This window comes from Dermacentor silvarum, chromosome 7 (assembly GCF_013339745.2).
Source record: "Dermacentor silvarum isolate Dsil-2018 chromosome 7, BIME_Dsil_1.4, whole genome shotgun sequence".
In the NCBI taxonomy this organism is placed as follows: Eukaryota; Metazoa; Arthropoda; class Arachnida; order Ixodida; family Ixodidae; genus Dermacentor; species Dermacentor silvarum.
Window position 1 is genome coordinate 81,010,340 of NC_051160.1, and position 15,839 is coordinate 81,026,178.

A 15,839-nucleotide genomic window follows, 5' to 3' on the forward strand; every position below is an offset into this window, starting at 1 on the left:
ATCGTTGGCGGGCTCAAAATGCTCATTCGGGCAGCCACCGTCGAGTTTGACGCGCCCCATAGTGAAATAGCAGTAGTCAGAGCACGCTTTATGGTTCTGTTAGAAGTCTACACTGGAAATCACAGTCATGTCATAGCGAGTGGTGGTGAAATAGCAGCAGACAACACGAAACTGACAGCCACTGTCAGCAGCTTGAATGCCAAAGCACATTCATGTGGTTGCATTGTTTATTTTGTTATCTGGCTCACACAAGTAATGCGAATAAGAGAACAAATATAAAACATCATTAGCTTAGTGAGGCCCAAAATGCTCATTCAGGAAGCCACCGTCGAGTTTGACGCGCCCCATAATGAAATAGCAGAAGTCAGAGCACGCTTTATGGTTCTGTTAGCAGTCTGCACTGGAAATCACAGTCATGTCATAGCGAGTGGTGGTGAAATAGCAGCAGACAACACGAAACTAACAGCCACTGTCAGCAGCTTGAATGCCAAAGCACATTCATGTGGTTGCATTGTTTATTTTGTTATCTGGCTCACACAAGTAATGCGAATAAGCGAACAAATATAAGACATCATTAGCTTAGTGAGGCCCAAAATGCTCATTCAGGCAGCCACCGTCGAGTTTGACGCGCCCCATAGTGAAATAGCAGAAGTCAGAGCACGCTTTATGGTTCTGTTAGCAGTCTGCACTGGAAATCACAGTCATGTCATAGCGAGTGGTCTTGAAATAGCAGCAGACAACACGAAACTAACAGCCACTGTCAGCAGCTTGAATGCCAAAGCACATTCATGTGGTTGCATTGTTTATTTTGTTATCTGGCTCACACAAGTAATGCGAATAAGCGAACAAATATAAGACATCATTAGCTTAGTGAGGTCCAAAATGCTCATTCAGGCAGCCACTGTCGAGTTTGACGCGCCTCATAGTGAAATAGCAGAAGTCAGAGCACGCTTTATGGTTCTGTTAGCATTCTGCACTGGAAATCACAGTCATGTCATAGCGAGTGGTGGTGAAATAGCAGCAGACAACACGAAACTGACAGCCACTGTCAGCAGCTTGAATGCCAAAGCACATTCATGTGGTTGCATTGTTTATTTTGTTATCTGGCTCACACAAGTAATGCGAATAAGAGAACAAATATAAGACATCATTAGCTCAGTGAGGCCCAAAAAGCTCATTCAGGCAGCCACCGTCGAGTTTGACGCGCCCCATAGTGAAATAGCAGTAGTCGGAGCACGCTTTATGGCTCCGTTAGCAGTCTGCACTGAAAATTGAAGTGTTGTCATAGCCAATTTTCAATTTATTAATCTGACTCTAGCAAGTAATGCGAGTGCAAGCACAATCATTAACGTGATTAACTTTGCTAGCATTTTTTGTCATATTTACGCACCGGAAAAATGCTCAGTGAAGTTGAACGAGTTTTAGTGAGTCACTTTGTTCATTACAAGCCGTAGGCAAAGTGACGGACAGATTCAGACAGTGATATTGGGTAAGTAATAAATCGTGAAAGTTACAAAAGCTCTCACAGCACTGCTTTGCTGGACTCCATTCACTAGAAAACTGCATTTGTAATGATGAAAGCGTCAAGACAAGAAATGATACCCCACTGCACAATGTTATATATGTGTACCACCACATGTGACGGGCAGCAAAACCATCTTTTTATTAAGACTGAATGCAACAACATAGCAAGGTGCTGTTTCACAATATGGCGCCTTTTCATGTGCACTTTTGGCAAGCTACCGTATGCACTGATGCATAAACACATTAACAGGGGTAAGAGACGAAGTAACTGTGCGAGCCACGTGATGCTTTTAACATTTTGTATCTGTCAATGTTTCTGTTGTCACAGCTGATAGAACTTTCTTTGGTGCAAGTTGGTTAATCATGTTGCGGCAACAGCACAAGAAGCAAGGTCAGAATAGTAGGAGAAAACAAAGCAAGGTGACAGACTGAGGAGGCAAGGTAGACAAGACAGAATGGCTTTAATGACATCGAAGAGGCCAGCCCTGCTATTCACAGGACTTGGCGCTTTGATTAAGACGAGTTAATGAAATTGTAAAGGAAGTCGTGGCTGCAGCATGCTTACAAGAAGAAATGCAAAAATAAAAGGATATAAAAATAGGAATAAATACATAAACGCACGGAAGAACTCACATATTCACCCACATGAACACAAACGCGAGCGCGAAAACTAAGATCTAAAATACAAAAAAGGGCAAAATAACAAATATACACAAACACACAAGAAAACACGCACACACATTTAACGCAGACACGAGTAGAACTATTAGGAGTCAGTTCACAAGCAGCTGTGCCTAATTTGTCGTACTTTTTTTTAATGTACATATTGGCTCTGTTGCCTTCACTGTCATAGGAATTAGCGACATATCACGACAAAGCGCAAAGCTGTGTTGTGGGAAAGCAAGTCGAGCGCTGACAGCACAACTTATGCGCGATTGTGTCACAGCAGGCTTTCTACAGCTGGCGCGTGCAGTGAGCGAAGAGTTCTAAGCCACACAGCGACGCGAATTCATGCCAAGCTCCCTTGCAACGGCACCAGTGTATCAGTCATAATTTTATATTAGCATTCAGGCTGACATTAAGGAAACAAACACTGCTTCCAAACGCCTGACCGTTAACAATTCAATGACATTCGCTCAAGCAGCGCGTGTTAGTCACTGATTGTTAGCATTGGTGGAAAGCAATCAATTGACGGTGCTACACAACACTCGAGCGACGCTGCTAGACGCTCGGCTATCTTATCACACTGCTGCCAACGATCGGTCGTTTGCACGCTGAGCTGGCAGCAACGAATCTTTGCGTTGGAGGTTGCTTTCACAAATCTTTTCTGTTGAGAAACTCGCAGGTTGGTTTCATCCGCGCACGCTTTTCTCATTTATCCTGATAATGGTTTTGCTCCATCACTTCACCACGTCGGACGAGAAAAGCAGGGGCACAGTACGCAAACACACCCGCCGCTTACACTAGGCACCAGACTTTGGGGAACTCTCGTCGTCGTAACTTCACTTAGGAGCAAAACAAAACACCACGGAACAAACACATACGATGTTTGTTTGCAGCGGTATGTCGCCGCGAGATCCTGTTTCCACACGAAGTGCAGCGCAGCGTCACCGATGTTCGCTGCAATCTTTCTTCGCCGGCTCACGGCTCAGAACAAACGCACGCGGCACAAATTGTGCATCGTAAGCTCACAATAATATTTCCGGCATGACAGACCACCACAAACAATTCTAATTCACTCTGACGAAGGGAGACGCACAGAGCTGACGCGACTCGGCCCAGTTCGAAGCGAGGGCGGCCATGTTAGGCATGTTCTCCGTCGGCGGGGACACCGGCCGTCCGGCTCATGACGTCACCTGAAGTGCGCGCCTATTGGTGCCAGCTCGTATGCATCCGCCTTTGAGGGGCAAGTGCCGCTGTCTTCTAAAGTTGTATCCGACTATAGCGATAGAGCTAGTTCTTCCTGGATGTTGTCCCTTCACCATAGTTAATGCATATTTTCCATCTGGCGTACAGGACATTAGCACACTGGATAGTGTTATTAACTCTGGTGTACGTGAAATTCTAATCGCAGGTGATTTCAATTCTCACCATATCTCATGGGGTTTAAAAACAGATTTGTGCGGCACCCGATTATGGAACTGGTCGTTGGACAATCGGCTAACGTGTGTTAATTCCGGATCTATTACGTTTGTGCGAGGTCGATCTTACTCTTCAATAGATCTTGCATTCTGTGGCCCGAGTCTTTCCGTAACTTCTTGGTCGACTATTGAATGTTCGACAAGCAGTGATCACCATCAAATAGTATTTGAAGTAGTCCGTCCTATAACATTTATGAGTGACCAGGTTCGAACTTTCATAAAATACGACATTTTTTAAAAAATGTTTACGAAATGTCCTTTCATCTCTGTCTGATGCGCCTACAGAACGAAAAACGACGATTATCTGTTCCGCTTTAGAAAGCTCTCGAAACAAGGCTCAATTTGAGATTAGATTGAATAAAAGAAATTCTTACAGCCCTTAGTGGAATTAATAATGCACCCGAGACTACAGAAAGAGAAAAGCTGCTTGGAAAAAATTATTACATAGCCAGAGTCCCCAAAATTGGAGTGACTATAAATTTTTCCGAGCAGTCTTTAAACATACAGTTTCTAAAGCCAAAGATGAATTCGACTGTAAGCATTTTGATTTCTTGTCTAACATTAAAAATAAGCGCGCATTGTTCCCTTTTCCCGGCAGTAGAAAAGTTCTTCCGCGTCAAATTAATATTGACTCTATATTCTTAAGTAGCAAAGAAATAAAATAATCACTAGAAGAAATCGCGAAGGGATTAGGGATTTGATTTTCTTCCCTATTGCCAAGTTGTTCTCGCTTACGAAGAGCATCAGATGATTTTACAGAAATCTCTATGTTGGAATTGGCTGAAATTGTGAAGCGGCTTCCAGATTCAGCTTACGGCGTGGATGGGGTAACATCTGCTATGGTCGGAATCTTATTTAAGGAAGCTTCTGATGACCTTTTAGCTGTTGTAAATTACTCAATTCGGTTTTCATGGATTCCCAATCATCCCAATTCTTAAAAATCACGGGGAAGGATACACAATAGATAACATGAGACCAATTGCCATAACTTCAAATTTGGTTAAATTAATTGAAAGAATTCTATATGCCCGTATGACTAAATTTATACAGAACAAAGACTTGCTTAGCCCCTGCCAAATTGGATTGCGACCATCATGCTCCATTTGGCATGCTCACGTGGACTTAGAAAGTAGAATAAAATAAGCACAGCGACAGAGGAAAATGGGTGCTCTCGTGACATTAGACATTTCCAAAGCATACGACAGCGTAGAACACTTAATCGTATTAGATATATTGCGAAAACTAGAGATTCCAAAGTATTTTTCAATGTACAAACATACGTATACGCAGATGACATTGCTTTCTTCGCATCAGACAGTGATATCCACTCTCTATATTATCGACTACAGAACTACCTCTACGCCATAGAAACCTGGTTAAACAAAATTCGCCTTTCAGGTAAGGTTAGTAAATGCTCGATATTGGTTTTCCCTCTTAACAATCCCGTTATCATATCGCTATCCTGTCGCCTCGAGACTATACCTCAAGTGGAGTCTGTGAAATATTTAGGTGTAGTATATGACGTTTCTCTCAGCTGGCTCAGCCATATTGACCATATAGTTAAAAAAGGAGTGAGAGGCGTTGGTATGCTACGTAAGCTGTGCAACAGTGTGTCCGGAATGCGGAGAGATCCACTTTTAATGATATATAAAATGAATGTGCGGCCCATTTTAGAATTTGGATGTGTATTATTTTCTGGTGCACCAGCCTATAAATTACGTCCCCTTGCTCTGCTTGAGCGGGAAACCCTACGACTGTGTTGTGGATTACCGAAATGTGTTGCCAATAACATACTACACCAAGAAGTCAGGTTGCCCTCAATATAGTGTAGATTTCGTTTACTGACGGTGCAAACAGTCATAAAATTGTATGAATCCCCTATTACAAGATTACAATACATATTCATTTCCCAGCCTGCAATATTCTTCGGAGTACACTGGCCTCGTTTTCATAAACCACAGGTGGTCTTCGTACAAACATTAATCAATACGTTAAATATACGTATCTGGGAGGTGCCGCCTAATTGTGATGTGCGAGAGAACCTACAAATCATATATGATGACATCTACCCAAACAACGCAAAACTTCTTTGTTATAATACATTAAACGGCCTACTACAATACCATTTATTCAGTTTATCTATAAGTACGGTCATTACGACAGATGCCCCACAGTGTGAAGAAAAATCTGGAATTGGCATTTTCTCTCCTGCTCTATATTGGTCATTCGCAATCAGGATTCCGGAGGTTCTTTTCCGTATTTCTGGCTGAATTTCTAGCTGTAGTTCTAGCCCTATGCAAACTAAATTCATCAATACCGGCGGTTCTAATAATAACAGATTCTTTATCTCGCTCACAGCATATATAGTGTCACTAACCTTTTGCATACATTTATTTTCTAGTACCTGCCCACATAGATTGAATTAGATTGCTTTGGCTGCCTGGACATAAAGGATTAGTCATGGACGAAATAGCTGGCAGTCTCGCGAGAGCGGCCCTGAGTGGCCCTGTATTACGATTACTTCCTACAATAGCTTACCTAACGACTACTAGATTCGAGAGATATTCAATTATTCAAGACTTTATGAACCCAGCTATAGCTAATTTCTCAGAATATCGACACATCCTATTCCTTTGTCCCAAAAATTCCTTTCACACCAGAAAAACCGAAGTCATCTTTACGCGATTACGTTGTCGAGTACCAATAATAAACTTCTATCGTCACAGGGCTGGTCTGGTGCCGTCCCCTCTGTGCCCATTGTGTGGAGAAGATGAAACAATAGATCATTTTTTCATATTCTGCCGCCGTTTTTCTTCTTTAAGGAAAAATATTCTAGAATCAAAGTTGACACAGCTTGGTTTAAGCTTTTTCTATTCTAAATATCATTTCTTTAGGAGCCTCCTCTCATGGAAAGTGCCACAGGGATATTTGCTCAGCCGTGGAGGAACTTATAAGTGCCGCAAAAAGATTTTCTTGAATTCTTGAATATCTTATTTTTGTTCATTTTCTCCAGTTAGCTTTACCGATTTTAGTATTAAAAATATTGCCTAATTCCATCCAAATCTCGGCCAATCCCCCGCAGTGGGTATGCGCCATCAGAAAGGCATACCATACCATACCAGAACAGCCGGCCCAGGAATGGGTGCTGTCTCTGTGCCTCTGCTATACAATATGTATATATATATACAGGGTGTCCATATACACGATGCGTATTACCCAGTTCCGTCCGCTTTCACACAGCGTCGTTCTCCATCTCCTCCAACGTCTCTACATCTGCCTCAGTGGTCCCGTTTGGCCAGACGACGTTCTCTTTTGCCCTACCGCCACTCTGCATCACCGCTTCACCCCATCCCAGCCTTGCTGATCAACGCTCAGAAAACTAAGGACTGCAATTTTGGAGGGAAAACTGCGTCCTGTCGAACATCGGAAATACCTCCTGGTCGCCCGGCCAATATGCTATCTGTAACTCTCGAAGGTGTTCCTGTGCAAGCTCTGTATTTCTGTATCTCTGTATTTTCTCTGGTGAAGAAAAAAGGTGGTTCCGTTCACTTTTGCGTTGATGATCGAGCACTCAATAAGATTACACGCAAAGATGTGTGTCCCATGCCTCGAATTGACGACGCCTTACCCCCGTATTCACAAATGCTCCTTTCCTTACACGTAAAGCCGGCCTTTCGTAAGGAGAACTTAAGTTAAAGTGTGAGAAAAGGTAAAGGAGCGCTTCAAAAACCCACCTTACCACATTTTAAGGGCACCTTACGAAAGGCGCCCTTATCCGAATAAGCGTGTGACATGGGAGCGAGGCTATGCACACTTTTACGCTTGAATCTTCTGTGCGTGTGCGTATAATTTATTTTTATGACAAGACGTTAATAAAACTGTGCTCCACCATTCCTACAAGCAAGCACACCCAACGTTAAACAGTCAGTTAGCCCGTTGTTGACTCAACCTTACTTTCAGCTGGCCACCATGCAGCGTAGCCGTCACAATAACAGGCTTGCTAAAATTTCACGTCGTGCCTTTTCTTGTGTTCGTTTGGTTTGTACCGTCCGCTCGCACGTTTTGTTATTTGTACTTTTTCTCTTTCCTTGCTCTTTATTTCTTAGCTGTGTTGCGCACTTTACTTAATATTAATTGATAGCCAAAAAAGGTGTAATGGACGGAAAAAAGAGGGTAAATTTTAGTGAAGAGGAACGAAGCGTGCTAATTAATCTCGTCAGTAAGTACCAAATGATCGTGGAGAACAAACGGACGGATGGAGTCTCCTTGGATAAAAAAAAGAAGACATGGAAGGAGATCACCGACGAATACAACTGCCGGCCCGATGTTCGATTTCGAACTGAGGCTCAACTGCGAAAATGCTGGGACAATTTAAAAGAAAAGTGGAGAAAAGGAAAGGCCGACGACATGAAGGAAGTGTTTACGACAGGTGAGCTCCTGCTCTCTCTCTGTTTTCGATGCTCGCTACTTTCGCTGATTCCTGTTTCAGTACATTTTGCTGATAATGCTGAGGCTCCTTGATGTATTGTGTTGCGGCTCAGCCGTGTCAGTTCTGTCGCCGTGCCGTTATAATTTGCTTCGGTGAAATATGACACATGCGATAGCTCGCATCTTGCGTCGAGGCCTTTTTTTTCCTTCTTCTTCTTAGGAAGTGCATGTTGCGCTCTCGAGCCGAAGCACGCACTTCTATAGCTTTCCTGCGTGGCCGTGATTTGACCTATGCGAAGTCGAGGCCGGCCTGGGCGCAAGCGCGCGTTTCCTGTAAACACGAGCTCGGGTCCAGACCAGCCTGTCGCCAAATTTGCTGCTGCCCGTAGACGGCGATGCGTTCCCTGCCATCCACGCAAAATATCGCAAAAGTAATGACTAAAGCATGTCACGCTCTTGATGCATAGCGCGACGGTAGCCGTCTGCACGTAATTCAGGAATGATTGGGGCATAACGCAAATTCGTGCTGTCTTTTCAGGAGGCGGCTGTGCACCAGCTAGCCAGCTTACGGACGAGTTGGAGCGAGTTGGGGCTGTCGCGTCGCACATGTCGACACGGGTGGAGAACCCCTTTGACAGCGACCGTGGGCGCCACGCAGCCACTCCCCGATCACAGAGCACCCCGAGTGTCGTCTCGTTGCTGCAGCCGATGCAGGTGGAGACGCTTGAACCGCCAAATGGTATGTACATTGCAAGGACAGCTTCTTTTTTTTTATTTGGGGGGGGGGAGGGGGAGTGGTTGACCGTAATGTGCTGGGCGAGCATAGATGTGCAAAGGAATTGTACCAACATCTCTCATCCAGAGAGGAAACCCTGTAAACACATGAAGCTTGCATAAGTCTCTTCCTGATACATGAAGCTATCACCAAACCCAGCAACTCCCAACTTTAAGCAATCTTGGCCATAGATTTGAAGAAAGCCTTCGACAACGTGACCCACGTTGCCATGCTTGTGGTGCTCTCTTCCACCAACTGTGGCACCAAGATATACAACTACATGCGAGTCTTTTTCCAACTCCGTACGTACATCCTCAAAATTGGCGATATGACACGTACCCACACCTGCAAAGGCGCATACCGCAAGGAGCCGTGCTCTCACCAACACTGTTCAACTTAGCAATGTGTCGCATACACATTGCTGCTCCTCATACCAGACATACATTACACACTATATGCCGACGACATAACCATACGGATCAACAAAGGCTCTCCGGGGAAAATAGAGGACACCATGCAACGCGCACGATAGATGCAGCCCAAGTGGCAGGTGCGAGCATTGGCTTGGCGGGCTCCCTGGAAAAGTTGGCGCTGCTTGTGCACACCACGCGCTGGAGACCCAACCCATCACTACACAACAAAGGACAATATTTTTCCACAAATGCATAATATCAAAGTACTGGGCCTACACATGCAGCGAGATGGAGTGGGTGCGGCCACTGTTCAGCACTTGCTAAGGCAACGTGAACAGGTCTTGAACATGGTGCTGTGCATTTCTGATCGCCACCGAGGGCTTCATGAGACAGACATGCTGCGGCTGCATGATGCCTTACTCTTGTATCACCTTCGCTATCACGCACCATACATTAACCTCACAAAGGCACACCACAACAAGCTCAACACCCTCATTCGCAAAGCCACCGAACTTGCAATGGGAGTGCCAACCAACACAAGTACAGAGCTGCTAGACAAGGAACCATAACACCCTAGAAAAGCTTATCAGGACAAACAAACACAGGCAGGAAATTAGACTGAACAGTACTACATCAGGCAGAATAATCCTGCAAACGCTGGGTTTCAAATTCAGTGACACCCCATTGTTTGCTACAAGCACGCTCGGCAAAAGTGCTCGAGCACTACTCGCAATAGCCCGCATATCAGGGTACATGGACCCCGAACGAAACAAAAAACGCAGAGAACAGCGCATCACGTACAATAGCAAGTACATTCAACGAGCCAACACATGTATGCTAATTCTGTACATCGGTGTACATACCTGTACACCGATGCTGCCATCAACAACATCGTTGCAGCCATAGCCATTACCGATCACCACTGCACAATCATTCACACGCAAACTATCAAAAAGACGGAACCATAGTGGGTGGAGCTTGCCACCATCATCAAGGCAATTGAATTCGCGTCAATCACCGCGAAGAAATGTATCATATTTACAGATTCGATGAAAGCGTGCTGCATAATTCAGAGGACAACTGCCCAAAGATTACTCTGAAGCAATCCACAAACACCTGCGCCTGCCCACTCTGGTGATCTAGATACCGGGGTACGCGGGAATGGACGACAATGGAGGGGCTAACCTGCTCGCCCGAGAAGCACTGCACTCGGCCCCCTCCATCCCATGCTCAGGTCAAACCTCTCACAAGGCTCCCACAATGCCCACACTAGCACCATACAGAGAAGACGGAGCACAATTTTCAATTCTCAGGCCAGACCTTACCAAAGGAAAGGGCACACTCATTAACCAAGCACAAACAAACACCCTGCATACACCAGCTAGAACACCTTTATATGGGGAGAAGTAACAGAGCCTCTGCCACATTGCGGGATCCATAGCAGTCGCCCAAATACTTCGCACATACTATGCATAGCTCGCACGCTTCTTTCTGCACGAACCACGAGAGCATCGACATGGATCTCGAAGACAACGAACACTTCACTGCTGTATCATGAAAGAAAAAAAAAGTACAAGGTGGCATATTTAGCACTGGTTAATGTATGCGAGTATTCATGTTTTCATTTCATGATATCTTGATTCTGTGCTGCATAGGCTTAAACACAGGCACAACTTTGTCAATTTTGATATTTTTTTGCTGCTCGAGCATTGTAACATCTTCCTTTGTGTTCATGCAGGGATCATATCTGCATGTTCAAGCTCGCGGTGTCGCACATGCTTTCATCGCAGTCTGTTTGTAGCAGACAAAATGAATTTGCAGGTTTACTGCTTACACTTAGCCGTACAAGTGGCTCACAACACTTGTATGCACGCTGTCCAAACATTTGATGTGTTGACAATGATTGCTCCCTCCTGGTAGCTTCTGTTCATTAGTGCACTGTGAAAATCATGAGGCGTGTACTTGAAATGCATATAATCCTTCCACTAGTATAGTGCATGTGCTATCTGCTCCGCACTGTGCAAGTCGCTGTGGAAGACAAAGCTGTGACTAGGCTGCAGGGCTTCATACATCAGGGCACCGAGCTCAAATTGGCAAATGGGTGCACTGTTGTTGACAGATTTGCCCTGTGCAACACAGTATTGATGCCACCAGCCAACCTTACCTATCAGGTAACTAGCAAAGGAGCCAGCATAAGGAAATCTCGGGAATGTACTCCCATTCCTGCAGTGTGTTAAGGATTTCAACAGGGGTAGCCAGTGAATTGCTTCAACTGGATTACCATTCTATGAGTAAAAAATACAAAAAGAGAAATAGATGGGCTGTAACGTGAAACATTTGTTGCATTTCATAAAGCACATACATATTCACCAATTCTGCACAGTCCTTGATACTGTGTACTAGACAAGGTACAGTGTCGCAAGTGCTTGTAGTTGCCCGCTGTAGTGCAAGCAAAATTTGTGTTCACGCAAAGTCAGTCTTCATGCATATGGTGATCACGAGTTATGTTCAAAGCTAACAATTATTGTTTTTGCAGATAGTATCTATGAGTGGGAAATCCCGGCAAGTCCCGGCGAAAGCAGCCAGGCAGTGTGCATGCAAGATGCACAAAATGGAGCAACCGCAGCTGAGGTCGAGCTGTCGGCAGAAGGGGGACCAGCTGCCTTGCAACCTGCTGTCCTGCAACTGGCTTCCCCATTACAGGCTGCCCCGCTGCAGACTACCCCTCAACACCCCGCTCCGGCACAACGCAGAATGCACACAAAGAAAGAAGCTGTTGAGGAAGAGCTCAGCGCCCGCCTTAGTGGTGTTGAAGAGGACAATAAGCGAAAGAGGAAGGAGCACCTTCTCAAAATGAAGCTTATGAGAACTCAGCATGCGCTTCACATGAAGCATGCAATAGAAATGCACGAACTTGATTGTGCAAGTAAGAAGGCTAAACTTGAGCTTCTCACGTTGAAAATAGCTGCTGTGAGAAAAGCCAGTAAGTAAAATGGTACAATTTCTTTATTTTCAATATGCATGCCCTGTTTTGCTCTGCCACATTTTAGGAAAAATATTGCTGAATAATGCGTGCTCGTGTTCTGAAGCCGCTCGCCGAGTCAACGGGCTGTGGTCCTTGAGCTTGTGAAGCTGGGGAAGGCTGCTGAACATTGCATGTGTCTGGAGGCAGTTCATCACTTGGACGGTTCCGGCCAAAGTTGTGCAGAGTTGCACATGCCGTGATGACAATGACAGAAGTTGTTGTTTCTATTTGTAGCTTCATATCAAGACATGGGAATCTTCTTTTCCAGATGCCGAAAGCTCTTTCGACGGTGTTCCTCGTCCGGACTTGTGACCTGTTATACCTGAATAAAGAAATGTTGCATATTTTCATGTATTGCTGTATATTATTGTGACCAGGCATACACACCTGTACTCTGGGCTGTCTTTGCCTCCAGGATCTTTTAGCGGCGTCATCAGGTATGGCCGGCAGGCATACCCCATGTCGCCGAGGAGTACGCCAGGTACATCTCCTTCCTCATAACGTACTCTCGCGTTACTGTTGTCGAAAATCCTGCTGTCGTGTGTGGAGCCCGGCCAGCTTGCAACTAAATCGAAAAATTGAAGTTCAGGTCCTGTGATTGCCTGCAAACATGCCAAAAAAGAATGAACATGAATTTTTTGCAGCTGCTGTAACCTGCAGATTTTTCAAGCTGTTTACATGCAGTCTAGTAGCAATGTCCCTATTATAATAGCGGTCAAGTGCCTCTTAAATCTTGTACTTCAACGTTAGTGGATGAAAATAATTTTCTATCGGAGAAAGTGAAGCAGACATTGAGCTTCATGCAGCTCGCAACGTCACGCACTTGTATTCCCTGCTGCGTTCATTATCGTTGCAATGAGGCCGACGCAGGTTAAAAAAGCGAGACTACGGTAACCACTCTACTGTTCAGCAAATGCAGCGCGAGTGTCTGGCTGAGTAAATGGGGAAAATAGAACAGACAGAGACATGTATTCACCGCAACTCTCGAGTGAACAGGAAAAAAAAACGCGACAGACATTCTCGCCTTTGCCTCGTCGTGTGTTTTTTTTTTCCGTTTAATCAACCAGGGTTACGCTGAAAACAAGCCAAGATCATGCCGCAAAAACTCGCCCAATCCGCTATGCGTCTAATAACTAAGCTATTTGAAGGAGTGCATATTTCTGCTACAAAAAAGTGCGGTTTTTTTCACGTCTCTGTACGCATTCTGACGCTTATGAACATAATTTAACTTACCTGCACATTGAATGAGAAGTATCCCTTCCTGTTGCGGAATACCTCGGCGTCGTCTCCTCCTGGACTTTTGATACGCACGTGGGTGCAATCAATGCAACCAGTCACCCTGGGAAACTTTCCCTTGATATAAAACTGGTGCATGACCTCATGCATTTTCCCCGCGTCGGGGAACTTCACAAGCGTACACAAAATCGGTTCACAAACGGTTCACAAAATCGACGAACTCGCTGAAGCTGTCGTCGTAGCACGCCGCCATGTTGGATTGGATAAGGAGCCGTTAAGCTACCTCAGATGCTGCCTTAAGGAGGCGCCCTCTTCGTGACCTTAAAGTTGGGCTAAAGGGAGCCGCTAAGTGAAAGGTCTGTTTTTGAAACGCGGTAAGGAGCCGATAAGGTAAGGAACGCTAAAGATAAGGGTTAGGTTGGTTTGTGAATACGGCGGTTAGACACACTGCAAGGAGCGGAATATTTTTCCTGCCTTGATCTGCGATCAGGATATTGGCAGATTCCCATGAACGAGGCTGACAAAGAGAAAACCGCTTTCGCCACGCAGGACAGACTTTATGAATTTAATGAAATGCCATTTGGCCTCTACAACGCTCCAGACACGTTTGAGCGTGTGATTGTCGTGGCCTAAAATGGAAGACCTGCCTCTGTTATCTTGATGACATCATTATTTTTTCTTCTAGCTTCAGCCAACACCTGCAGAGATTAGACGAAGTCCTCCAATGCCTTTCAAATGCTGGTTTCCACATTAATACTAAAAAGTATACATTCGCCAGCAGAAGCCTGAAAGTCCTGGGTCACGTTGTTTCAAAAGATGGCATCCAACCAGACCCTGAGAAGATTGCTGCTGTGCTTCAATTTCCTTGCCCATCGACTCAAAAAACATTGCGCAGCTTTCTCGGCCTGGCATCTTACTTTAGCCGTTTTATACGTAATTTTGCTAGAATAGCAGCTCCTCTACATACGCTACTGGTCACCGGCGCCTCTTTCACATGGTCCGAAGACTGTCAGTCGGCATTTCAAGCCCTTAAGAAACAGCTCACTTCAGGACCGGTGCTTCGCCACTTTAAAGATAGAGCGCCCACTATACTCCACACTCACGCAAGTGCACAAAGCATCGGAGTGGTGCTCCTGCAATGGGGTCCCGCATCTAAAGAGCAGGTTGTGGCTTATGCCAACGCGACCCTCTAGCCATCTGAATGGGAGGAGGAGGAAAGAGAAAAACAGAAGGCAGGAAGGTTAACCTGAATAACGTCCGGTTGGCTACCCTACACCGGGGGAATGGGAAAGGGGAACACAAAGATGACAGGGAGAGAGAGAGGAGGGAATGAAGGAAGGAAATTAGCGGTGAGTTCACTGAGGCGTGTGGTATTGCACCAATAGTCACAGACGTTGACAGAAGCCCGTCGTCCTCAAGAAGCGCAAAAGTGCCTTCACCGCTTTATGGGCCGACGAGCGATGGGGCGGTGTTGTCCAGTTTTTTTAGCGCGTTGGCAAGTTCTTGTCTTTCTGAGGCATATCGTGGACGGTGGAGCAACAGGTGGTCGATAGTTTCGTCGGTGCCGCAGACCTCACATGCAGCATTGTCGGTCACTCCAATTAATGTACAGTATGCCTTTGTGAAGGTAACTCCTAACCAAAGGTCACAGAAGTGAAGCTTCACGTTGAGGAAGTGCGAATGGAGGTCGGAGTTGCAGTGAGGGGTTTAATCGATGCAGTCGTGTGAGTCTTAAGTTTGGCGAGTTCCACTCGGCCAGTGAGAGACTGCGTGCCAGGTGTCGAAGCTGCCTTGGGGCGTCTGTCCTCGAAAGCGGAATTGGAACGCTGCGCTCTTCTTGGTGTGATGTGCGAGCAGCGTTATCTGCGGAATCATTGCCACTGATTCCACAATGATCAGGTACCCATTGAAATACAACCTCGGGGCCTTTTTGTTGGACGTGATGGTGAAGTTTCATGGCTTCGTTTATCAGCTGTTTATGATACCCGCGTCGGAGAACTGACTGCGTGCAATGGAATGCCGGTTTTGAGTCAGAAACACAGTTCGTTTTGTAGGTTTTTCAGAATCAAATAATTCCAGTGCATGACGCAGAGCTATTAGTTCGGCAGCCGTTGAGCTCGAGACATGCGATGTCTTGAACCGCAGTGTTATTTCCATGCGTTGGTATAACCACGGCACCACCAGAACTGGACGACGCAGTCGATCCATTGGTATAGATGTGCACGTAGTTGCTGTGCTTTTCATGCAAGAGTAGTAAGCTCAGTTGTTTTAGAGCAGGGGCCGGCAGACCTGACCTT

At 45.5% G+C, this 15,839-nt stretch overlaps 1 protein-coding gene across 1 annotated transcript; it reads right to left on the reverse strand.

Annotated features, from left to right (window-relative positions):
- Positions 1–12,269: 12,269 nt before the first annotated feature.
- On the reverse strand, positions 12,270–13,715 carry LOC119459605 (putative nuclease HARBI1). The gene is made up of 3 exons (XM_037721303.2): positions 13,540–13,715; positions 12,694–12,908; positions 12,270–12,628 (listed from the first exon to the last, which is right to left on the reverse strand). The coding sequence occupies exons 1-3, from the start codon at positions 13,690–13,692 to the stop codon at positions 12,328–12,330; spliced, it is 669 nt and encodes a 222-aa protein (XP_037577231.1). The 5' UTR covers positions 13,693–13,715; the 3' UTR covers positions 12,270–12,327.
- Positions 13,716–15,839: the final 2,124 nt, after the last annotated feature.

What these genes read in the sequence shown, in the direction of transcription:
- LOC119459605 (XM_037721303.2), bottom strand. Translation starts at nt 13,692, where the DNA reads ATGCATGAGGTCATGCACCAGTTTTATATCAAGGGAAAGTTTCCCAGG. An exon ending in ACTTCTCATTCAATGTGCAG is followed by an intron (nt 12,909 to 13,539) that starts GTAAGTTAAATT and finishes GCATGTTTGCAG; the next exon opens with GCAATCACAGGACCTGAACT. An exon ending in AAAGACAGCCCAGAGTACAG is followed by an intron (nt 12,629 to 12,693) that starts GTGTGTATGCCT and finishes TTCTTTATTCAG; the next exon opens with GTATAACAGGTCACAAGTCC.